The sequence below is a fragment of the Zootoca vivipara genome, chromosome 3 (genome assembly GCF_965207765.1).
Source record: "Zootoca vivipara chromosome 3, rZooViv2.hap1.1, whole genome shotgun sequence".
Classification (NCBI taxonomy): domain Eukaryota; kingdom Metazoa; phylum Chordata; class Lepidosauria; order Squamata; family Lacertidae; genus Zootoca; species Zootoca vivipara.
Genome location: NC_142586.1, coordinates 108,802,720 through 108,828,395, shown reverse-complemented (window position 1 = coordinate 108,828,395; position 25,676 = coordinate 108,802,720). Strand labels below are relative to the sequence as shown.

The 25,676-nt window shown below is 42.6% G+C and overlaps 1 protein-coding gene across 6 annotated transcripts in view; it reads left to right on the top strand.

Moving 5' to 3' along the window:
- Positions 1–7,189: 7,189 nt before the first annotated feature.
- Positions 7,190–25,676, top strand: part of CCDC88A (coiled-coil and HOOK domain protein 88A) — a 90,630-nt gene continuing 72,143 nt past the window's right edge. For 5 of the 6 annotated variants that reach the window (XM_035110947.3, XM_035110948.3, XM_060273138.2 and 2 more), the window contains exons 1-2: positions 7,514–8,614; positions 8,739–8,839. In XM_035110947.3, the coding sequence (XP_034966838.2) occupies positions 8,552–8,614; positions 8,739–8,839 (164 nt within the window). In that variant the 5' untranslated portion in view covers positions 7,514–8,551. Of the gene's footprint in view, positions 7,334–7,513; positions 8,615–8,738; positions 8,840–25,676 lie in introns of those variants that run through there. The other variant, XM_088667424.1, reaches the window with a different exon arrangement.

Sequence of the window (25,676 nt, the reverse complement as noted above, 5' to 3'; positions counted from 1 at the left end):
AGTGATAGAAGGCAGTAGGCATGTAAATAACAAGGCTGCACACCACACTAGGCAGCCTTTTGTTTCACTAGGCCAGGCATAGACAACCTTGGCTCTCCAGAAGTTTTGGAACTACAACTCCCATGATCCCTAGCTAACAGAGCCAGTGGTCAAGGATCATGGGAGTTTTAGTTCCAAAACATCTGGAGAGCCAAGGTTGCCTATGCCTGCACTAGGCTCCCACTGTCCCATTCTTTATTCTTGATAACAGTCCTCTGCTAGCAGAACTCTGAACGCCCCTCCACTGCAAATTTCATATTCCCCTGGAACATATGTCAGAGGCAATTTTACTGTAGAAACATTAGGAGGGAAAAACACAGCCTCTTTCTGTATGTTTCTGGTGAGAGCAACAGACTTTTTCCACTGTGACATCGCAGGGTGTATGCCTGCCAAGGCTAACTTTAAAGTATTGATGATGGCAGGCAAACTCAGCAGAAAAAAACTACCTACATAATTTCAAAGGAAAATTATTACAGTGGCTCGTTTAGAATTAAACTTTTTATCACATAGTTGGTCATATATATATATATATATATATATATATATATATATATAGGGGGGGAATACTGAGCTAACTTGAATTTGTTTTGCTCGGGTGTTATGTTTCAGGAAACATACCGTACTTTTCCGTCTATAGGACGCCCCCATGTATAAGACGCCCCCTATTTTGGGGGCCTCAAAATTTAGAAAATGGGGGGGGGTGTTGAGCTTTGGGGGAGGGTTATTTGGGTGGGAATGCCGAAAATTGCTCACCTGCCAGAACGAGCACACAACTGCTCACGTCACTTACAATTGCCACTTCTAATCTCGGGCTCGCGCTTTGTTCTGGCGGGTGAGTGATTTTCAGCACCCCCCCCCCAAAACAATCAAGCAGCAAATCACCACTTAAAATCCCGGACTTATGCTTCGTTCCAGAGGGTGAGCGATTTTCGGCATTTGCCGCTTGATTGTAGGGGGTGGGATGGCGAAAATTGTTCACCCGCCGGAACGCAGCACACAACCACTCACGTCGCAGCTGCATGATCGCCGCCATTAGCCCTTCTGAAACCATTGTTGGAATTGAAAGTGTTTTTGCAAACTACGGTTTAGTGTGATGTTTTGAATTGACAACCTGCCTTTATGTCTCTGAATGTTATTACATTTAGAGACTAGAGTTAGCCTATAAATTTGAAAAATGAAACCATGGCTTCAGTTCTAAACTATGCCAAGTACAAGCAGAGTTTGGCATGATGTCTCAAGCTGAACAAATAGAATTATTTTGCCTGCAAATATACACACTTAAAACTTTACGACTAATAAATATAAACAATAACAATGCTAAAAAAAAACATTTGACGCACTTTATTTAACCAGGTAGAACGACCACTAATGGAGGCAGTTCTGGACAGAAAGTAGCCAAAAGTTACTTGGTGACATCCAAACCAATGGGCCTCACTGCTAATGGAGCCTGTCCTGGGAGCACAGGATCCAAATGGTAGTCCCAGACAATTCACTGAGGGCAGGACTTGTTGTCTTCTTTCTCCCTTACATTGCAACTAAGTGGAATGGCTGCTAAAGGAGACATTTCTAGGAAGGAGCCAAATGGCTTAGTCCTACCCAATCCAAAGCACAGTCCTCACTGCCTCACTTCTCCTGCTGCTGCAACTTGGAACTACAGTTTCATCCTCAATCTTGAAGGTAGAGATTAAGCCCTCTAAAAAATATGGTCTGCAACCATATAATAAAAATTGTTATTTATTTTGGCAGCTGATGTCTTATCTGTTGTGTAATTAAATGGGCAAACGTAAAGTTTCATTATCTATGCTGGATTTTAGAGCTCAAAATCCAGTACAGTACAGTACACAGCCTACAGTGTACACAATATGGGACTTCCCCAACACCCAGTAAACAATGACGTAAAAACAGTGAACTGCACCGTTCTAAACCTCTCTACTCAGAAGAGATGGTTACAGGAAATCACCCATTTCCACCACCCTTCTGAGTGATCCCCCCTCCCCATCCCCACCCCTCCCCACCCCTTCTCTACATAAGTGCCTGGAAACTTCCATTTCACTGTATCTGAAGAAGTGTGCATGCACACGAAAGCTCATACCAAAATAAAAACTTAGTTGGTCTTTAAGGTGCTACTGAAGGAATTTTTTTATTTTACTCAGAAGAGAGATTGATTGTTCTTCATGGGGCTTACTCTCAGATGTATATGATTGTAGCTATTGTCTTGCGGCACCTTACAAACACAGAAATTTATTATGGCCTAATAAACAATATTCTGGTCCACAGTACTCTTTATTTGATGCATGAAGTGCAATCCCACATCTACAAGCTTATAAAGGGATTTGTGTGCAAACATGCCCGCCTAATTAAAACTCTTCCCGTGCTTACCAGAGAGCGGACGAGAGGCTCTGTACAGGTAAATAAAAGTTGCAAAAAGCTGCTACATTATACAGTATCTGAAAGGTTTAGGAAAACAGTCCTATCGCTTTTCTTTGGGGAGAAAAAAACAACAGATAAGCATCTTTCGGGAAGGTTTTAAGCTTTTTAATTAGTTTTGGCTGGTAGCCAAAGACCTGCATTGAGGGCTTGCATTAGCCAAGTAACCTTTTTTTCTTATTTCTCTTTGAACAGCTAATCCAGATTCCACATCACAATCTCCTTCCAGTTTCAAAAGCAGCTTGCCATATGGCAAGTGGGTGTGGAATTCCTTTAAGAGGAAAACAGGTCTAAAACCCTCTTAGACTCATTGAGCTAGTTCCATGGTTCTCAATTCTTAGGCTTTGATTTCTGACCCACCCTATGTCTAGGACAATTCAAAGTCAGCATGACAAAACACCCAATTAAAAGATAACAAATAAAAAGATTAAAGTCAGTACTGCTTAATCCTGCTATATATTAGGAGACTGTGTTGATTGATCTGTGGTATTCAACTCTTATTAGAATTACGGTAGGTGGAATGAGTCCTGTACAAGCTGCGTTCTCTTGCAATTGCATCTTGCCATGAAATGCAAATTGTCAAAAGCAAATGATTTGGCTTGCACTTTTATTTGTCTCCAAAGAGATTTTATTAAACAGTGAGAAAAATGTTACAGGTAGGTAGCCGTGTTGGTCTGACGTAGCATAGCTATCACTGACAGCAATACTGCAGGGGCAGAATGTGTCCATTGTGTGGGAGGAGAGCTTCCAACATCCATAGCAGGTATTTTCTCACTAAAAAAATTCCTTCCAGCAGCACCTTAGAGACCAACTAAGTTTGTCACTGGTATGAGCATGTCATGGATAGCCACGGCGGGTTTACCTCAACCACGGGGTGGCTTTGGCTTCGGATTGGCTGCAGGAACTTCCTGCAGCCAATCTGAAGCCACACCAGCACCGCTGCCGGCCCAGAAGCCGTGTCGTCTCAGCAACGCAAAAGTCAGTCCCCGTGTGGCGAGGCATCCGCAGCACGCAGAGACTGACCGAGCGGGCAGCAGGGTCCGCGGGCCAGATTTACGAGCCTGGGGGGCCACATCTGGCCTCCGGGCCTTAGTTTGCCAACCCCTGAGTTATAGCAACCAAATACAAAACAATAGTTTCAATAACTTCTAGCAATCTTCTGGAGACTTAAATTATCAATTAACATCAATTGCTACAATCAACACACATTTAGAATGTATTAGAGATATTCACAAACATCACAGAATGGGAAAAGTTGCACAATAATCTTGAGGTTTTGAGAGCTGAAAACAAGCCCTGCATATGGCCTTTTTTTTTTTTACAACTGCCTCTTTCTAATATTATCTCAACTGATTTCGGCAGGAACTGTTTCTGAAGTGCCAGATCCCTTTTTTCTAGGCTGTGAGCTGATGTTCCTATTAGCAAGATTTACCCCTGGTAACTCTTTAAAAACCAGGAAATGACCAATGCTGAAGTCATTGCTACTTGATGTAAGACTACGCTGATGAGCCACAGAAGCTCCATAATATTTGTTCACAGGGTTATATTCTACACAGAAACTTAGCAGATAAATATTCAGGCTTTTACAAAAAAATGCTTCTGTAGTTGCCTTCAAGAGCTAGAAGTTTATTGGCAGTGGTTTTACTCATGTGTCATGAGACGTTTGCTCTAGTACAAGATTACCCAGGCCAAGCTTCTACCCCCCACCCAGCCATAATTTCATCTGGAGACCAGTAATTAAACCCTTCCACAAAGATCTGATTTGCTGGGAAGGAGGGAAAGATTATCTGTCTTGGGAAAGATCCACATTTGATTAAAACTGGAAAGATAACATCTTATTCTTGCTGACGAATCCATCACGTTTGTGTTGATCTAGATACCACTAATTCTAATTTCTCTGAAATTTGATTTAAAAAGCTAGCCTTCCTACAACCTGTAATTTATTATTTTCTCTTTCACAAAAATGATTTTTCTCTTGTTTTGTGGGTAACAGAAGAGGTTGGTGAAAGGGATTTTTCTACCTAATCTCAAAGAATTAGGACATATACATCATCCAGATATTTGGGTTAAAAGCATAATCTGTTTAGCTATTTGACCCTACTTGGAATTTTCCCTCTCCCAAATGTTTCCTTCTGAACCAACCATTAGTTTCTACTGCATAGTTCTAAAGCTACTTGAATTTGAAGAACACTAGATAAAAGTAATATGGGGGGGACGACTACTAAGTTAGAATTTCATCACTCTCATTTGTAAAAGAACTGGGGCTTTATTCTCATGTGAGATTTTGTAAACTTCTTTATCAATACAGCATATAAGCACTCATGACTATTAAGTACATTAAATCCCCTGGGTTAATGCAGTGCTCGGGAGTTTAATAATGCCAAACACGCAGGCAATCAATTCACTTGATTTCCTTTACTTTTCTGCAGCAACCTTGTTTCTCCTCTACTTTTTATGCAAAAGTTAAGTTGTGACAGGAATACAGATGCAGAGATGTCTAAGCTGTGATGAAAATCTGAACTTTGGTAAGGGTTGCCATTCAGATGTAAATGTACCAGGTCCAGATGAAATTTCTTAATGTCCAGAAGCTCAAGGCTAAACAAAACATAATTAGTAAACACATCTGGGGTTTTTAAGTAGCATGTGCAGGACCCTCAATTCTGAGGATACCACAACACATGAGGAAGGGGGGGTCTAACCCTTTTCTTCTTTTCCTCAGGTGCTATTATCTCCAGATGAAAAGCAGCTGTGTTCCCCCCCATCAAGTAAATATCTACGGTAAAAATACTTAACTGGCTGACCAATTGCCTCACAGATAACTCGGTTCTGCCCCCCCCCCATAAAGCCTGCCCCCGCAAAGAATAAATCCTGGCTAAATCCACGACTGTGACCTCAATCTTTGCATTCTCTTTCAACCATGTCTTATACATGCAGCCCATTTCACTCTGCTCCATAGAATTCAATGGAAACAATGAGAACAGAGCCAGAGCTCATCTGCATTGCCCCACCCCTTCATCTGCATAGCCCACCTTGGCTGCCGTTTCTTGATGTGAAACACACATACAGTATATTACCTTGAATGAGAGCTACATCCACCCCCCTGCCTTTTTCTTGATGTGAAATGCACACAATATATATTTTACCTTGAATGTGAGATACATCCATCTTCTGGATCTGTAATTGAAACTAGATGAGCACCTATAATTGAAGTGTATAAAGTCCAGGGGTCAGCAAACTTTTTCAGCAGGGGGCCGGTCCACTGCCCCTCAGACCTTGTGGGGGGCCGGACTATATTTTTTTGGGGGGAAATTGAACAAATTCCTATGCCCCACAAATAACCCAGAGATGCATTTTAAATAAAAGGACACAGTCTACTCATGTAAAAACATGCCGATTCCCGGACCATCCGTGGGCCGGATTTAGAAGGCAATTGGGCCGCATCCGGCCCCCGGGCCTTAGTTTGGGGACCCTGGTATAAACCATGCCCCAGTCAACAGGTCCATATTTCTGGGTCTTCCAAGAACACTATTGCATGTTGTGCACAGGGAAGGTTAAAGTTTATGTATTTGGGGAGGGTCTCTCACCTTGATTTTGTTCCGGTGTTATCTTGAAACAAATTCATGTTCCTTCTTGGGGTGGGGAGCGTTCACAAATGGAACTAATCCTTTCCATGAAATTTCTTGCCGGGATGGGGTCGGGGTGGAGAAAAAGACAAACTTCTCCCTCTCTCCCAATTCTTGCCACAAGGGGGGAATTCTCAAGACCCCGCCACTTCCTTCCCCCACCACATGAGGGTTCTCTCATGCCAGTGGTAATGATTCACACCAAGCGAATGCATGAAGTGGGGGGAAGAGTACAGTATAATGTTTAAACACCTCCCCCATTCACAAGCATTTGCAGGCAATTCAACCTCAGTCTCTTTACGTGCACACCCAATTTCTGACCAGATGGCATGTCATATTACAGTATATATATATATATATATATATATATATATATATATATATACATACATATACATATACATATATATACATACACATACATACACACACACACACACACACAAACATACATACATATATACACAAACATATATACCCACCACCTCAGATAAAATACCTGGTAGTATATATAGATATTAGAATATTCTTATATCTATAGCTATATACTGTTTTTTTTCTGATGGGGTGTTTGCATATGTATATGTATACAACATATGTATGTACAGTATGTGATTTATATACACACACACACACACACAATATATATATATAATCTCCCCCTCAGAAAAAATATAGGGTAGATATAGATATATTATACAGATATAGATATGTATGAAAAAAATAAAAATACCCCCCCACCTCAGAAAGGCAGCGCGCCTTCCTTTCCACAAGGCGCTCTGGGGCGCGCTCTCGCCGCCCGTTACTGCAGCGGCTGTCGGCGCGCGCGCGCGCCATGCAGCGGTTTTCTTCCTCTCCTCCCCTTTCCTTAATTCCTCCCCACCCCTCTCTACCAGTCCCAGTGAGGCGGAGGGATAAACCAGGACCGTGAGAGAGATTACATACTTGCATATACACAACCATACAAAAAAAAAAGTGCGCTGCTTCCCCTTGCCCCTGCAGCGCTGCGGAAGGATCTCTCTCTCTCTTCCCCTGGTTCCTTCTCCGTTAGAGGGGAAGGAGAGGAGGCAGGCGTGTGCCGGAGAAAGGGAAGGGAGGGTAGGTGGGTGTGGATAGAGAGAGAGCGCGCGAGCCGCGAGTGATGCGGCTGCTGGACTGAAGGATCGGTTTAGCCGTTACTGAGGGGCGAAAGCAGGAGAGCGGGCGGGCGCACCCGCCAGGGAAGGGGGACTTAGTCCCTGGAAGTGTGTGTGGATTTTTTTTCGGGGGGGGGAGGGTTGGAAGGGCTGTTGCAACTGGGACCAGCAAGGAGAGAGAGAGAAAAAAGAGGAGTAGAAAAAAAGAGGGTGGGAAATGGGGAGGGAAAGAGGAAGCTGAGGAGGCAGCTGGCTGGGGCGGGGGGGGGGGCGGGGAAGGGACTGAGTGAGGGGCTGAGGTGGTGGCGGTGGGTGAGTCACGGGGGGGGGAAGCCCGTGGAAGGGAGAGGCTGCAGACCAGAGCAGCCTTGGTTTTTTTGGGGGGGAGGGAGATGTAAAAGGCGAGCGTTGAGGGGCCAGGGAACGGGGTGGGGTGGGATCCTCTCTACATACCCATCTTCAAAGCAGCGAGGGGAGGCCGCCTCTTTTGGATAGAGAGGTGTGTTGCCCTCTGAGGAAAGCTGCGCGAGCTGCCTCCCCACGGAAAAACAATAACCAAAGCCTACCTCCCTTCCCTCGCACCCCCACCCCAAACCAACCTTGCCTGAAGGAACCGGCGCCCTCCTTGTCTGCATGGGGAGGGAAACGAGCCTGGCTTGCGGAGCGGGGAGGGATTTCCTGTGCGGGCTCGCCTGAGAAAAGAGGGACTTGGAAAGTGGGGTGGCGGCGGCGGCTTGGAAGGAGAGATTTCTGCCCTCCTTGTCACACACATGCACGCTTTCGCCTGGCTAGGGAGCGAAACTGGGTCGAGGTAGTTTTCCTTGGGATTTGCATGTCTTTGCAGTCTTGCTTGCTGGTGCGGCAGCCCCGGGTAGAGTAAAGGAGCTGGGGAGACGGCGGCTGGGGGGGGGGGTGTTGCTGTTGTGCGGCTGGCTGAGATAGGGCTCTCTCGTAGGGTCGCTTCCTTTCTTTCTCCTTCCTCTTAAAGCACGGGCAGAAGAGGAAGAAAGAGAGTGAAGTCGAAGACATACATCCGTAGGAAGCGTCGGGGGAGGGTGTGTGGGGAACCCTGAAAATGAACGTCGGCGATGGCCTCGCGACCGCTCCTTTTCTGGACGAGGGGCATAATGAAAACCCTGTTGTCGCCACTGCCCTGGCTACTTTTTGAATTTTATCGGGGGAACTAGCTTGGACGTATTCTTCCTGAACTCGTGGAGCATTTTACGGAATTACTGCAACGGAGGGAACCTACTGGCTTCTTGTTTTGTTTGGCTTTTCTTTCTTTTTGGAAAATACTGATTTGTTTTTTTAAAAAAAGCTCTTAAGATGGAAAACGAGATTTTCACACCTCTTTTGGAGGTCTTCATATCCAGCCCTCTTGTTACTTGGGTAAGCATTAATTCACTATTCAGTTGCAGAGATTTCAAGTGTGTGTGTGTGTGTGTGTACTGTAATTTCTTATGCTGGAGACCAAGACGAAGTACAGTATGTCATTGTGATAATTCTGTTATAGGTTAAGACATTTGGACCGTTAGCTGGAGGAAATCCAACAAACTTGGACGAATATGTTGCGCTTGTGGATGGAGTTTTCTTGAATGAAGTCATGCTTCAAATGTAAGTTGTTTTATTGTATGATTTGGTGTCTTCTGTATGCCACTTTTAGCAGTTGGTCTAAGAATGCATTTCTTGTGGTCACTTTTTCTGCTAACTTGGGAACATAGTTCAGTGCCTTAACATATTCCCAATTGTTTGTACTGCTTATGTGTGCAGCTGTTTCCTGGGAGTTGAATTCAGCGGAAGTGGGGAGATGCAAAATTGCTAGGCAGAAGTAACACAGGATTCAATCCAGTAAAGGGTTAAGTACTGCATCTGGTCTGAGAATAATTGTACTCAGATGAAATGTTCAACTCTAAGCTTTTTATATTTGCCGTAAAAGCTCAGTATACATTTTAATGTTTTGTAGAAACCTCCCAGGTTTCATCCCTCATATGTTATCTGTGTGGAGCTTCAGATCCCTGATTTTGATCAGTGTTTAAGACAAAATGCAATAGTGCTTGCAAACTGATCTTAATTTTACTTGGGAAGGAAACCCCATGATTTCAACAGTTTGTTTAAATGAAAGCTGCACTTAATTATTCTGTGCTGTAATATACTTCATAAACACAGCTCAGAACAAAAGTTTGAGGGCTTTGAGGGACATCTGTTGAGGATAGTATTTTGGTTGAATGGCATCATTTTTGTAGTGATCATTACAAAGGCTAGTCTGTCCCCAGTTTCAATTAATATTGGAAAACCCCACAGAAATTGATTCATATTTTAAACCTTAATTTATGGCTAAGTGGTGGTAATTTTTGTATCACTGATATGGATGGAAGAGCCATATGTTCATTCTATTTTTCAGTGGTGTAATATCTTAACAAATAAAGTTGTGGGAAATTAAATGTAGTTTAATAAGAAATAGGGCACCCCTAGAAGCAGCATGTTTCCTTTGGGATGAACATTGCCACAAGAGGTTTCCCCAGTTTTTGATGATAGATGAATTCCTCTAATGAAATGACTTACAGCTTGCTGCTAAAACATTTTTAGACTACACAGGACTAAACCTAAAAGTAACATTTCCACATCCTGAATTGGGAGCAAAAATGTTTTAGTCCTGTGTAGTCTATTGTACTATTGTACTTCGTTTGCCCAAGAGCTGTTGCTCATAAGCTAGTGATTCAACATGTGGAAATCATCATGCATGAATCAACATCTGTGAAAGATATGAGCAGCAACAAGTACTGTTGTTAAAACCTTCTGATTTAAGTACATTCAAAGGATTCACAAAGTAAGGATGCATGCAGTTAATAATGGCTATGTATAAAAAAGTCTAGTATGAAGTCAGACTTCACTGACATGAAAGTTCAGTGAATATGATTACTTGAAGCCAGAGATTATAGACTTTTTTTTTGTTTTTTAATAAAGTTGTATAGCTGGATGATTACTTTCAGTATAGTCAGAAACATAATAGAATTTAGGATGTCATCCTAAAGACTAAGAGCCTTATAATGTACTTATTTCTTTGCTGTTGGTACTGTGGAGAATTGGAGATGATCCTTTGGTAGAGATGGAAATTCCTTCTTCTTATATAGAATAGTGTGTACTTTTGTTGAAATCTCTCTACCGTGACGTATAGTAGCTTGGGCATGACAGAACATTGTTTCAACTGCTTTGTAGTTCGACCATCATTTTATGAAGATTTAGATTATTACTCTTGGTACTCGGGGTGGTGGGCCACTAGGATTTCACTCCAGAGAGTTATGGACCTAGCTAGCTTCCAGAATGCTTAGGCATGGTGATGCGTTTGGGATGGGACACAAAAAGGTAAAGTTGATGCTGTTTGATGACCTGATGTGGATTGGAGGTTGACTGAGGCTGTTGAGAAAATAATGCCCAGAAAAACACTTGTGGTCTTCTCTTATTTACAATGGAGATTTTTGGCATTGGAATATCAAGGGAGACAACAAAGAGTGGCAGAGAAATTAGTCTGCATCTGACTATCATGCCACACCTGTGCTATAACAGTGTCAGTGATAGAAAATGCTCTCTTCTGCTACCATTGTCTGAATAAAGGCAGCTTATTTTTGATACCATTTAAGCAGAGTTGCTTAGGGTAATGATAATTCAGTTTGCTAGCTGATTTGCAAAAAAGTCAGTCATATACAACTTGACTTGGATATCACATTTAGAATACAGCTGCACCAAGTGCTCATGTGCAGACATTTTCTGACAAAAAGCCCTGTTTCAAGGAGAGATGCAAAATGCTTCTCTCTGCTGCTCCTTTGGCACCATTTTCTTCTCCTTCACTATGTGACCCCAGCTAATTAACAGTCATACAGCGACTATGAAATAATGCTGCTAGATAGATTATCTAAATTGGCTACATTTTATCCCAAGGTCAATTATATTAGCACAAACTCTGAATTGGTATTGGGAGGGTAGCAAATATTTTAATCAGGAGTCTACAAAAGCTTTACAATTCCCTTTCAGGCTATGACATATCAATAAATTCTGAAAGGGGCTAGCTCATGGCCACACTGAATCTGTCACTGGATACAAATGAGTTTCCTATAGACCACTATGAGCACAGGGCAGAGACTTATTGGTCTGCTACTTGGAGCATCAACCACCACACCCATTAACCACAGGGCCTATTGGCAAACTAAAATGAAGAACCTCAAAAAGTTTGATTCAGCATTCTCTCTGTGTTGGTTCTATACCAGGAGAGGGTTCACTCACTCAATGTTAAGTGGGACACTTCTAAGACAGGCAGAGGGTGAAGTGCTACTTCATAGTTGCTGTATGATTAGGGCAACCCAGTCAGATGGGCGGGGTACAAATGTTATTGTTGTTGTTGTTGTTAATTAGCTGGGAGGCATCATAAATGGCATATCCCACTACTACAGTTGTCTGTTTCTTACCTAGGCTGTGGTCCAAGTTTTCCAGTGAATCTGGAATGGCATAACAATTTAGGAAACCCTTAGTTATCTTCCAGCAACTCCTGCAGCCAAGCTAGAGTCAAACATATTGCTCTGCTTTCCTTTGGACCACAAAAAAGCAAAGCTGAAAGAGCAGAGATAAAGTGGGAGGACAGCTACAGCAGACCCTGTAAATCTTCAACAGTTTGACTTCACATCCAAAGGCACACTTCTCCACTGTCTCCCAAGACAGATGGATGCCAACCACAGTTAACAAATCATTTTAAGATTTAGGACAAGACTGCACATGAGGTTTACTTATAGTTTGACCTTGAGTACAAACTTCTCACCCCCAAAAACAGAAAGGTGGTGGTGTGGATATAGACTTGGGACTCCAGTGTAGTGGACATGAACCTTTTGTCTCACTGAAATAATAGAAGACTCCCCATGCCTGCACTTTTCTTAGGAAAAATATTTTTTCCAGGCATGGGTGGTGGGTGGCTGCTCTGGTTCAGGACCCTAGCGACATAAAGGTTTAAAGTACCCCTATACCCCCATGCATTCCCCTGCATGCAAAGACAGGCTCTAGCAAAGACAGGCTCTGAGTAGATGAGACCAATAGTGGGTCCAAAGGTCAATAAGCCAATTTCTGCACATGCTATAGAGATAGATAGATGGGGCTCTTCAAACTGGGGAAGTAGCCCATCTAGGAGAAGGAAAACTCTGACCCCCCCAAACCTCCGCTGCTTTGTGGGACCGAAGAAAAGGCTAAGGAATAAACCTTACACAAATCTGGAGTGGAGTCCCTAAGACGGTTGGATGGCCCTTGTACGCCTCATTCTGGCAACTCTTACAGCCTAGCTAGAACCAATTGTATTGCTCTGATTTCCTTAGGACCACTTCAGGCCGGGGGTGGGTGCGGTGTCTTGTCATCTGGGCAGCTCGGTACCTCCACATATTCTGCCCAGGCTTGCACCCCAGAGAGGTCACTTCGGTGTTCCTAATGCAGCAAAAACAACACAGTTTCACCTCATCCCTGGAGGCACACTCCATTGTCTAGGGTCCTGAACTGATCGGAATCATGCTGCTTATGCTGATAGTTCTTTGAAGGGGAAACCTAATGATAATTCCACATCTGGGGTACCACTGTTGAGAATTGATGATTTTCATATCTGGTGGTAGAGGACATTGAAAAGGACCTCTGCAGAAGATATTAATGATAATGGGATAGGTGTTCCTAATCAATAGCTTTTCTATATTTAAGTCAGATCATGTATAGGAGCTACTTTCATAGGCTCCAGTATCAAAAGAAGCTTGTCAGTGTACTTTCCAGTCCCACACAGATTCTCACTTCACTACCATGCCATGAATAGACTTTGGTAACTAAATGTAACCTTTCTCTGAAATTCAAAACTCTTCCAAATTCCTTGTAAAAGCCAGTCCAATAAAATGGGTCTCTTCTTTCAAGTAGCTTTATCAGCTTTTGCAAATCAGGACTTGAGCATTTCTCATGAGAGAGAGGACTGCCTGTACTGTGCTGTGATGAACAATACTCACAATCAATTCAGTTTAACAAATAAAGCATCAGCTGCAGGATATTCCAGCTACATCCCCTCCTTTATTGTATTCAGCCACCCAGGGATCAGAGGGGTGGCTTTGCTTAAAAGCAAGAAGAAATCTGGAAGTTTTTTAGAAACAATAAAAATATTACTACTACTACTACTTCTTCTTCTTCTTTGGTGATCACTCGTAGCCGGGTAAGATTGTCTTCCATGAACATGGTCTTAACGGTGAGTCCGTAAGTGACTGTGGAGGCCAATTCTAGATCCATACATGCCTCCACAGTGGGGACATAGGTTTCCGGGTGGGAGTTGATGATGGTGAGGGTTTGCCAAACGTGCCTTCCTCTTAGCACGTTTCTCCCTTTCGTCCTGAGTTCGAGCATCTTCAAAGCCCATGACATCTTTGGTAAGGTTGTTCTCCAATTGGAGCGCTCACAGGCCAGTGTTTCCCAATTGTCTGTGTTTATACTACATTTAAAAAAAGATTTGCCTTGAGCGAGTCTTTAAACCTCTTTTGTTGACCACCAGCATTACGCTTTCCATTTTTAAGTTCGGAATAGTGTAGTTGCTTTGGAAGACGATCCAAACAACATGACCAATCCAACCAAGTTCATGTTGAAGAATCATTGCTTCAACACTGGTGATCTTTGCTTCTTCCAGTACACTGGCATTTGTTCGCCTGTCTTTCCAAGTGATGTGTAAAAATTTTGGAGACACTGTTGATGGAATCTTTCAAGGAGTTGGAGATGGCATTATAGGTGGTCCATGTTTCACAAGCATACAATAAGGTTGGTAGTACAATAGCTTTGTAAAAAAGCATTTTGGTTTCCCTGTGAATGTCCCAGTCCTCAAACTCTCTACATTTCAGTCGGGAGAAAGCTGGATTTTGGCATCAGTGTATGCTGGTATCAAAGAAAGAGTGCTGTTTACCAGAATTTGCAGCCAGTGGTGAAGGGACTAAATAGATGGTGATGATTTCTGACCTGTGAAGCAGGAAGTTTGGATGTGGAGAGGCTTATTCCAGCAGGATGTTGGGAACAGCTATTTCGTAAGGCAAGGCATGAGATGTAGGAAAATAGATGAGAGCTGTTGGAGGATGCTTGGTCCTTGAAGTGAAGGCAGTGAAGGTCCTGTGTGAGTGCCTGGAAGCGGTTGGAGGATGGATGGCAGCTAACAGATTGAGGTTGAATCCTGACAAGACAGAAGTACGGTTTGTGGGGGACAGGAGGCGGGCAGGTGTGGAGGACTCCCTGGTCCTGAATGGGGTAACTGTGCCCCTGAAGGACCAGGTGTGCAGCCTGGGAGTCATTATGGATTCACAGCTGTCCATGGAGGCGAAGGTCAATTCTATGTCCAGGGCAGCTGTCTTATCAGCTCCATCTGGTACACAAGCTGAGACCCTACCTGCCCGCGGACTGTCTCGCCAGAGTGGTGCATGCTCTAGTTATCTGTCGCTTGGACTACTGCAGTGTCGCTTGGACTACTGCGAGAAGCCAAGTTGCAGGGAAGCAGGCAGAGGGCCTTCTCGGTAGTGGCACCTGCCCTGTGGAACGCCCTCCCATCAGATGTCAAAGAGAAAAACAGCTTCCAGATTTTTAGAAGACATCTGAAGGCAGCGCTGTTTAGGGAGGTTTTTAATGTTTAATAAATTATTGTATTTTATTTTTCTGTTGGAAGCCGCCCAGAGTGGCTGGGAAAACCCAGCCAGATGGGCGGGATATAAATAATAAATTGTTGTTGTGGGCGGGGTATAAATAATAAGTTGTTGTGGTTGTTGTGGTTGAAGTAGTCAGGGGCAATAGGGTTGCTGGTGAATATATTGTGGTATGCAAGATATGAAAAGATAGCATCTTTTGATGGAGATTTTTATTAGTTAGCCACTGCTCCTTTGCATATGAAAGCAGCTGCGGGTAAGTACAGGTGAGATCCAGCTAAGTCATACTCTGCATACTCTGCATTGAAATCAATGGATCAAAATAATTGTGGATTCCACATTTGTTTCAAAATGAAATTAATAAGCACAGCAGCAAAAGAAGATGTGCAGATCCCTCCTATTCCCTGTTGCTCATACTCCTGCCACAGGTGAAGCCATTTGCACTTCAGTAGGAAAGGAGTTCCAAAATCTGGGGCCACCACAGAAATGGGCCTTTTTTAATGCAGTGTATTGCCCTTTATGTATTACTGAAACCAAGGTATTTTTAATCACTTTAATCATACTAGCCATAACTTGAAAGAAATGGCTAGAATAATGATGTGATAGCATATTTGTTGTGTGGAGGGACTGAAGACATTGGATCTTTTACAAACGTCTTCCTCAAGTGTTTATTGATTTGAATATAATGGATGTTAACAAACAGTCCAAAACATCTGTTTAAAATATCATTTCCCCATTCAGTTGTTCAGTAAGGCTTTTCTGTTCCAGCAGCACAGATTTTATTTCTGTTATGCCATGTTCCCTTCAGTTGTCTACATTTCCCATTGTAGGTCACTGTTAGGGCAACTTTATATATTCATTCCAGGGCCCGTAACTAGGTCAGTTGTGTTGAAGGCTCATATTAAGTGAGGTGCTGACTGCATTTTTTCCCTAAGTAAGATTCCTACACCCCCCCACACACCAGTCTGGTTATTATGGAATAAAACTTCATACAATTAAGCAATAAATGATGCAAACATAAGCTACAATACAGATAGAAATATAAGTATAAGCAGAATATAGTCATGGTCATATTATTTTAAATTATAGCATTGTAAAAAAGACACACGGTTGGACATTATCAGTTATGGAAACAAAACCTTTCAAGAGAAGTAAAAACAATTCCTTTAAATTTATTTTCTGCACCTTTTGCTGAATCCTGAGGGGGAAATGCAAGTTTTTTATATATAGCAATTTCTATTATTTTTAAATAACAGTTCTGTTTTAGTGGAAGGTTCTGTTAATTCCCAGTGCTGGAGAATACGTCTTCTAGCTGCTATTACCAGATTCTCTATGAGGTGTTTGATATTAACTGATAGGCTGTGATCTATTGGATTTTATTGATAACCTTATTCTGAAACCCCTAGAGATTTGGGCAGGTTCATATATTGTGTAGAAAGTGTGCCCTGGAAGCCCTGAGCTGATGAGGGAAGCTACAGGAGGGGGTAGGTCTAGACTCCTTATCTATGTGTCCTTTTTCCGATTTAACATAACAGAGCAATCCTAATCTTCAGCTAGGGTCTGGGAAGGTCAGCTGAAGCCTTCTACTGTCAAGGGCAAGAAAGTGTTGAGGGAGTTGGGGGCATGCCTCCCCCCCCTTTTTTCTCTTGCTATGCCAGCTTCAGGCTGGTATAGCTGAGGAACCAGAGGATCAGACTCACATAACTTTACTCAGTGGATGTAAAACTGCTGGCACACTGCCCTAAAATGGCATTTAAGGGTTTTTTCATGCTGAACAGCTGGTAGCAGCTTACCGCTTGTTTGGGTGTACTGTACCTTGAGGCCTCTGACATGGGAGAGCCTCCTCCAACATAACAGCACTCCTTTCTGCCAATAGCACTCCTTTCTGCCAATTATGTGCTATCATAATCCTCTCTTTCAGTCATAGACATGAGGGAAGGATTGTGGCCGTACAACTTTCCAACACCTTTCTTTCTTTCTTTTTTTCTTTCTTTTACTTGATCAGAAAAATTCTATATTTAATCAAATGGCATTGCTGTCATGACATCGATTTTGGCTCTAATGTTATGGAGGAAAATATTTTAAACAAAATAAATGGATAGCAGTGAAGTTTGTACTTATGTTTTCTGAGCAACAGATGAATTACTTGTATCAGTTTGCTTCTTCAATTCGCATTTCAGAATTTGTCAACTGGGATTAAGGAAGCAGTATTTTTAATTGAATTTAAGTGACTATATGTTAATGCACCCTCTTTTAAAAAAAGTTTGTGGCTATTTATGTCATTTGAAAATGTTGTAAGTAGGTTTATTGTGTCCACTTGGCAATGATTTGCTCCTGGGATGCCTGACAAAACACATGTTTGTTTTTGCTTGAACGTAGTAAATAAAACAAGTTTGTTTCAGTATATAAAGGAGCACATGTAGTAGTTAAACTAAAATGTAACAATAGTGCAACTGTTTTCACAGTTTGTGCTGCTTTGAGGAAACAGCTGTTTAAATTAATGTAAAAAAAATACTTCCTGGAGTTAAATTTCTGGTTTGTCTTCAAGATCACATAATCTTCTTTCTTAGCCATTTTTTGTTATCAGTAATTCTAAGATCATTGGTATTTCTTTTGTCTACAAATGATCCTCAGATCATTCTGTCTTTCCTAGTTTTATGTCCTCCTTTATCCTCTGATTTTCATCTTTTTATTTAAAAATCCCGATTTACTTCGTGGGTTGATGTATAAGATAAATTTTCTTTGGTCTTCTCCCCTTTTTATTTTTTTGATCCATAATCTGTATACTGTATAAAAAATGTAGAAGGTGCATGTTTGTTTGACTGAACCTTTCTCCACAACCGCTTACCCGATCGCCCTCTAATTTGCCCACAACATCAGGTGCGCATGTAGGAGCTCTATCCACTTACATTGTTCACACACATACCTAGGACAGGTAGAAACCTGGATTTGCCCCCTTCAGTGGACATCCAACAAACAACATCCAACATACAGCCAAATTCCTGCCCACTCCCCATCCACCCCACCAAACAACATCCAACATACAGCCAAAATCCCGCCCACTCCCCATCCACCCCACCAAACAACAACCAACATACAGCCAAAATCCTGCCCACTCCCCATGCACTCCACCAAACAACATCCAACATACTGCCAAAATCCCGCCCACTCTCCATCCACCCCACCACCCCGGGACCCAGCCCACCCCGGACACCAGACCTCTGCCAGGGACCAGGCCACACCAACAGTAACCCGCTCCCCAAGGACCCCCTCTTGCCATGAAGGTACCTACCCCAGAGATTCCCCCCTCAGGGAACAGGCTGTTCCGATCACACCACCTCCAGGGAGCAGGCCACCCCAACACCAACCCACTCCCCAGGGATCCCCGCCCCCCCCATAGGTTGCGGCCTTCTCCATCCTGGCCGATCCACAATCCACACCCTCTGCGGAGATCTCGCCACCGGCACAAAACAGGCCACCCCAACACCAGCCCTCTCCCCAGGGATCCCTGGCCCCCCATAGATCCCGCCCATACCCATCTCGACACCACTAGGGAACAGGCCGACTCGATAGCAGGCCACTCCCCAGGGATCCCCGCCCGCCCCAGAGATCAAGGATAACACCTCCCAGAGTAGCCACACAGTCGTCCCGTCCCCCAGGGAACAACCACCAGACTCCTGAAGTATCCACAAGTCCCCCCTCTCTTTGTATCTTGCCCCCGCCAGGGAACAACCACCAGCCCCCTACACAGTCCACCCCCCGCACATCATACCCCCACCAAGGAACATCCACCAGGCCACTACACATTTTATTCTCTTTCCCCTTTTCTTTAAAATTCGCCGCCCCATACCGCCGTCCCCCACGGACCTGGACCTTCACACATCCCACACCACACCCCCAATGGAGTTGCACCCTCCACATGAACCTCACGGACACTACCTCCCTCGGAATCCTGCCCCACTACAACGCTCTACCCCCAAGACCCTCCACCCACAATACCCTCCCCAACCAATACCAAGACCCCCAAGGACCCTTCACTCTCCTCAACCCTTCCCTACCAATATCAGGACCACCCAAGGAAACTCACCTCTCCTCAACCCTCCCCTCCCACCCCTCCAAATATCAACACCACCCAAGGACCCTCACCTTTCCTCAACCCTCCTCTCCCAGCCCCCAAATACCAGGATCACCCAAGGAACCACACCTCCCCTGACTGGGGGTTCCCAGGAAGAGGGAGTTGGATTCACAGGGATAAACTGAGAGGGGGGGACAAACAGAATAGATCAGGGGTGCCCAAACTACGGCCCGGGGGCCGGATGCGGCCCAATTGGCCTGCCAATCCGGCCCGCGACGACCGCCGCTGCCCGCTCTTACGGCGCGCAGCGCGGCAGCGCTCTTCCGGGTCGGGAGAAAAGCGCCAAAAATCCTTTGTGTGCATGCGTATGGGCCTCTCCCGACCCGGAAGAGGTCATTTCTGGTGCACTTCCGGGTCGGGGGAGGCCCATACGCATGCGCACAACGGACTTTCGGCGCTTTTTCCACCCTGGAAGCGTGCCGCTGCGCTAGTAAGCGCCCGTGCGCACTCCGCCGTCCTCCGGCCCGCCGCGCGATTGGCGCGGTGGGAACCGGCCCAAAAGCCGGTAAGTCTGGGGACCCCTGGAATAGATCATGGATTGGGACAGGGTGGGGGCAGTCACAGGGATTAGCCACAGCAACACGTGGCAGGGCCAGCTAGTACTAGATAGTCTGTGACAGTAACTGTGTCCTCAGTTAATAATATATTTTGTGTAGCCTGGTGCAGAAAATAAGGGTATAGTAAAAAGTAGTAAATTTAGTCCTTCAAAATCTTTTTACCCTTAAGGTTTCTGTGGGAGGGTGAATTATTGTTGTCCCCCACAATGCATTGCAGGACGATGTACAATAAAAACAGCAAAAACACAGTTGAAAACAACACACACCAAATATATATTGATACAGTATAGATAAATAGTGTGTACACACACACACACACACACACAGAGAGAGAGAGAGAGAGAGAGAGAGAGAGAGAGAGAGAGAGAGACCCATGACAGAGACCCATTCATTCAGCTGGGAAAGCCTGTTGGAACAAAAAATGTATTCAGTTGTTTCCACAAAATGCAGATAGTGTTCTATTTTGCAAGGAATCAGGTTGGTTGGTATCCATTTGTCACAGGAGACAATGGATGAGTGCGACAAAACAGAGGCAGCCATACTAAAAGCCCTGCTCTAAGTTTGAATGCATCAAAGCAACATAAAATTCTATTTGGTAATAAGATATGCAGTATTCTATCGAACACAATAATCTTTATAACACACAAACTTAGATTTTCTCATCCCAGCCAGAAGTCTGTCCAACTATCAGTTTTCACCAATCTGGTGTCTTCAGTTCTAGACCACAACTCCCAGGAGCCCCAGGTAGTATTACTGATGCGAATTCTACTTCAGAAGATACTGAGTTTTTTTACCCTGATATAAAAGAGGCACATATATCTGAAGCTTGTCTTTGAAGTCTGATTTTGTATTGCAGCATGCAGCTCCCACATGGACCTCATGATCACATAGCACAATCTTTCTCCCCTGCTCCATATCAGCACCCTGATGGGGAATTGCACACAGCAAATGTTTTGAGTGGAAACTTTCCCCTGCCAAATCATGCTTTCTTTTTCTTTCTCTTCCTGTATTTATGACTTAATCGAACAGGAAGCACCTGAGCAGATGCACTCTAGTACGGTAGCACTCTTGACTTTATTTAGCGAAAGGAAATGTTGATAGTCAAAACCTTTTATAAAACAATTTTTCTTGCTACCTTTAATTTTTCTTTGTTCTTGTTTATGGAAAATGAATGCCTTTTTAAAATTACTTTTTCCTCTTAGAAAACCTAAGCACAGTGTAATAATAATAATTTAACATTTTTGTTTGAAGTACTGTTTACAAAGGAATGGCTTTCTTGAATGTGTCTAGTGGAATAATATTTCTTAAAACTGAGCTTGTGATGAGGTAGCTTGTATCATGAACAGTTGCTTAAGGGAAGAGGATGGTGTCACCCATTCAAGCATAACTGTGAATGAAAAATTTGGCACATATCCTTAACACATCAGTGTGAACATGAGACAGCTCTGTTTCAGCTCACAGATTTCCTCAGTATTAACAGTTAGCGATGTGTGACATTATGTTTGCTTTCAACTTTGGCATCTTAATCACAGGATCACCCATACTTTCCTGCATGGGCAAATATATGGTACTATTAGAATGAATTGTGAACTAATATATATGTGATCAGTTGTCACAAGCATTTTCTTGTCACTAGCTCTGTTAAACAGTAGCCATAGCCAGCTGTCTCATAAGAGTCTGCTTACTTTAGATATTCAGAATATTTGTGACTTTCTAGTACAAAACTACTCAGATTTGAAGTTATTTTTGTTGGTTTTCTAAAAAACATTTATTCCATGCAGAAATGTTTTACTTCTAAGGTTCTAAATCCACAACCTCATAGGACTATCTACAGAAGGCTGTCAATTTTCCTTTATTCCTGGGTGAAATGGCTGCAAATCATTCCAATAGACGACATGTCACATATTAGCTTCCTCTCTTTTAAAGAAGTTAAATCTGATAACTATACCACTATGTTTGAATCTTTTAATAGTCATTTATAGAGCTGGTTGAAATTGCTGATTGGAATGCTTTACTGATAGTTTTCAAATTATCAAATACAGCCTTCATTTATCCCACCTGCCACTGCTTACAGTTTGAAAACCGGAACAGTTTAATAGATAAGTCATACCATACCAGTGTAGACCCAGTGTGGAATCCTTTTCCAGTACAGACAAGTGCTGAAATGGATTTTGTGCATGTAGTCAATTTTAGGCTTACAGAAATTGACAAAGTATGTGTCATGTTCACCAAATATAAAACAGGAAGTTAGACAAACTCTTCCTTTTGAGTACAGTAGATCTGGACATACCACTAGTTTGGCAACCGGGGCATGCCGGAAAATATGGAACATTATAAAAACATACAGTAGTGACAAAAATTGGCCATGTTATTCAGGGTTACACAGATCATTTGCACTCTACGTATGGTATGAATTAAACCAAGTTTCCCCCCTTTTTTCAATTTTTTTATTGAGTTATTACAGAAACAAAAAGAACAAACAAAAAAGGGGGAAAATGCACCCTTTACACCCATACCGTACAGAAAATTAATACAATCATTGCCAAACCAAATACAAAACACAAATGACTTCCCGTCTACTCCTTAATTCAAATACAGAAAATACAAACTATTATCATGATTAAACTGCTTCTTCATTAATCTTGAGTCTCACATTATTATTGAAGCTACTACTGAAATTAGTCAAATGCTGCAACAGAATTTAAACTGCTATATTTATTTTTTTAAATACATTTTTAAGATTTCTCATTTTGATACAAATACCTGTTTAGGTTTATTCTTTATTTTTTCAGACAAACTATCTAATCCCACATATTCAATCAATTTTTGAATCCATTCCTGCATAGATGGGAGTTTGTCAGATTTCAAATTTGCAGCAATTACCCGTAACATTCTTGCTGCAACTGTGGAGTGTAAGAAGATATCCTTCATCTTTTGAGTAAGATCCAGACCTGTAATCCCCAGAGGATAAGCTTCTGGTTTTTTATTAAAAGAGATTTTTAGTAGTTTTTTGCAATTCTATATGCATGTTATTCCAAAACACTTCAATTTTCTTGCACTGCCACCACATGTGGTAAAAAGTGCCTGGTTTTTCTGCACATCTCCAGCAATTGCCTGGGACACTTTTATACATTCTAGAAAGCTTCCATGGTGTTAAGTACCATCTATATTGCATTTTTTTAAAATTCCTAGGGTGTAACAAGTTGTAAACTTCTAATTGTTTTTCCACAAATTTTCCAATTGGAACATATTTATTGTATACCCAGTCTTGTGAGCACTTAATCATAGCCGCGGTGACCTCCCCCTCCTCCTTGACCTCCCAATGAAGGAGGAGTCAGTACAGTTTGGAAAGGGTTTTACTCTTGGAGTTTACTAACTCCAATTCAAATCTGGAAATTTCTGTTGCAAAGCCCTTTTGTTTATTGAATTTGAATTTTTCAAATAATTGATGATACTGGAACCAATCAGATACATGCTCTCTTATCTCCTCAAAGCTTTTTAACTTTAATTGGTAGTCTTCCTCTTTAAGGAGTACTTTATATGTAGGCTAGATTTTCTGAGTACCGTATTCTTCCTTTTAACTGCAGATGCTTCTATTGGGGATGTCCACCATGACACTTTGGGTTCTAACAAGTCCTTATATTTTTCCCAAATTGCAAAAAGTGAACTCCTGGTTATGTGATTCATAAAATTTCTGTGTATTTTAGCTCTTCCGTACATGAAGTATATGTGCCATCCCCATCAATTGTTGAATCCCTCCAGATCTAGAAGGTCAGGATCTTGCAGAGTGCACCATTCCTTCAGCTAGGTGAAGCAGGCTGCCTCATAGTATAGTTTCAGGTCGGGGAGAGAAAAACCTCTATCTTTTATATCAATTAATATTAGATGTTTGACTCTGGGTTTTTTCCCCTCCCACAAAAACTTAAGAGATCCCTTTCTGCCAAGTCTTGAGACAGCCCGCGTCACCCAGCACTGGAATCATTTGAAATAAGAATATTCATTTAGGAAGGACATTCATCTTTATGACAGAAATTCTACCCAGAAATGAAAGCTTTAACCTGCTCCAGATTTCAAGATTATTTTTTATCTCTAACCAATTTTTTGTATAATTATTTTGAAATGGGTTTATATTTTTTGGGATGATCCAAGTGCCCAAATACTTCACTTTTTGACAAATCTTCAAATCAAGTTTTTACATTCATTTCACTAATAACTTTCTTTTTTTTTTAATAATAATAATAATTTATTATTTATACCCCGCCCATCTGGCCGGGTTCCCCCAGCCACTCTGGGCGGCTTCCTTTTTTTTTAAAATAATAATTTTTATTAATTTTATACAGACAAGACAAACAAAACATACAATATAGCACTGTCCCTTCATTTTCCCTCCACCCACCGGTCCACCTCTGCCACCGGTAGTACCCGTGTGCGTTAAGAATCAAAGGGGTCCATTATAAGTTGGGTTTGGCCTCCCCCCTCCCTCCTCCCCCCACATCCCCTCCCTGCCACTGAAAGGACAGGAATGGAGGAGCTCTGAGGATTGGTTTCCCCCAGCTCTTTCATAAACATACTTAAACAAATACAAACACAACAACAATAGGGAAAAAATATAATTTCCCAATTCTTATTATCTTAACATTATAATTGTGACTTCCTCGATACTCTTCCTCCTGGTTTTCCTGACAATCTCTAGTTACTTATGGCGGGTTTTCTATTCCAATTCAAAATCCTTTTCTTATAATGTTAACTTAATCCTCCTCCTTTTCCATGCTGCCCTCCCACAGGCCCCCTCCTGCCACAAGAGGAACCCGTAGGGCACAGCACTTCCAAGGTTCCATTATTGTGTCTGGGTTTCTTTCCACCCCCTCCTCTCCCCTCTGAGCACCCCCTGCCACTGGGTGCCTCAGAGTAAGGAGAGGAGGATAAGCAGCTCTCTGCCCAGACACCTATCTGAACTCACAAAAATTAGTATTAACCTAAAAATTCTTTCCTCAGCCATTCTTCTAACTCCCTCCAGAAAACACAGCTTTTTTTTACTTTTTTACCCTCCATCCCCTCTCCCTAAGTCTTTTCCCCCAATTGGATCAGCATTTCCGTTAACAAGCCAAGATTTCGAAAACCGTCTTTCAAAAGCCAAAACAAAACCTTTTAACTAAAATTTTCACCCCACACCAGTTCTTTCCCAGTTCCATCTCCAGGCCTTTGTCCTCCCCTGCCCCTGTCCTTCCCATCCCTCAATAACACCACCCCACATTTTAGCCCCTCCAGGGTCTTCAGTTCCATTGATCTTCATGTTCCTTTGCTTCTCATTTTCTTGCTCTGCTTGTTTTTTTTCCTTTTGAAATTCATGCTTTGCTTCATCCCAAACATATTTTTTATAGTCCAAGTCCCCTTCAAGATTCTCATCAGGTTGTTTCTCCTCACACACAGTCTCAAACTCAACAGTCTCCAAATCCAAATTATCCTCTAAGTCCTGAACTTGGACTTCAGCCTCTACTGATGGTAAATTGGGATGTTGCCGTTCCTTGTAAATGTCCTCCCATGTTTGTAGATAGTTCAGCACAGCCTCCTGGAAGGCTCGAGAATACTTTGTTTTCATACTTCTCTTAACCGCAAACAAACAGGAGATAGGGAGCAAAGGGTGCTGGAAAATTCCTTCCTGTTAGACGATCGACTCCATTTTGGCTGTTCTTTTCCTTTGTCTTTAACTCAATCACAAATCCATTCTTAATTCCAATTTAAATAGTTCTACCACATTTTCAGTCAATTTTTACTATTCACAGCAATGCAATAAATCCACCCGATCTTTTGACAGTTTGACAGCTTTTGACAGCTGTCAAAGCACTCTTCCCCTTAATAATGCTGTACCTCAAGGGGTGCCGGACTCGGGAGCTGAGAAGGTTCAAAAAAGTCTTTCTTTCTCTCGGGTCCACCGTCCCAGAAACTTTTTCATCTTTCGGCTTGGGTTTATTTAAAGCGCCTCCCGGTTTGCCATTAGGAAGAGACCGACTTCCGTTTCTTTAAAGTCTCTCCTATTTTTCCAATTGGTGATTTTAAAGTCCAAATAAAAATTCCACTTACTTTAT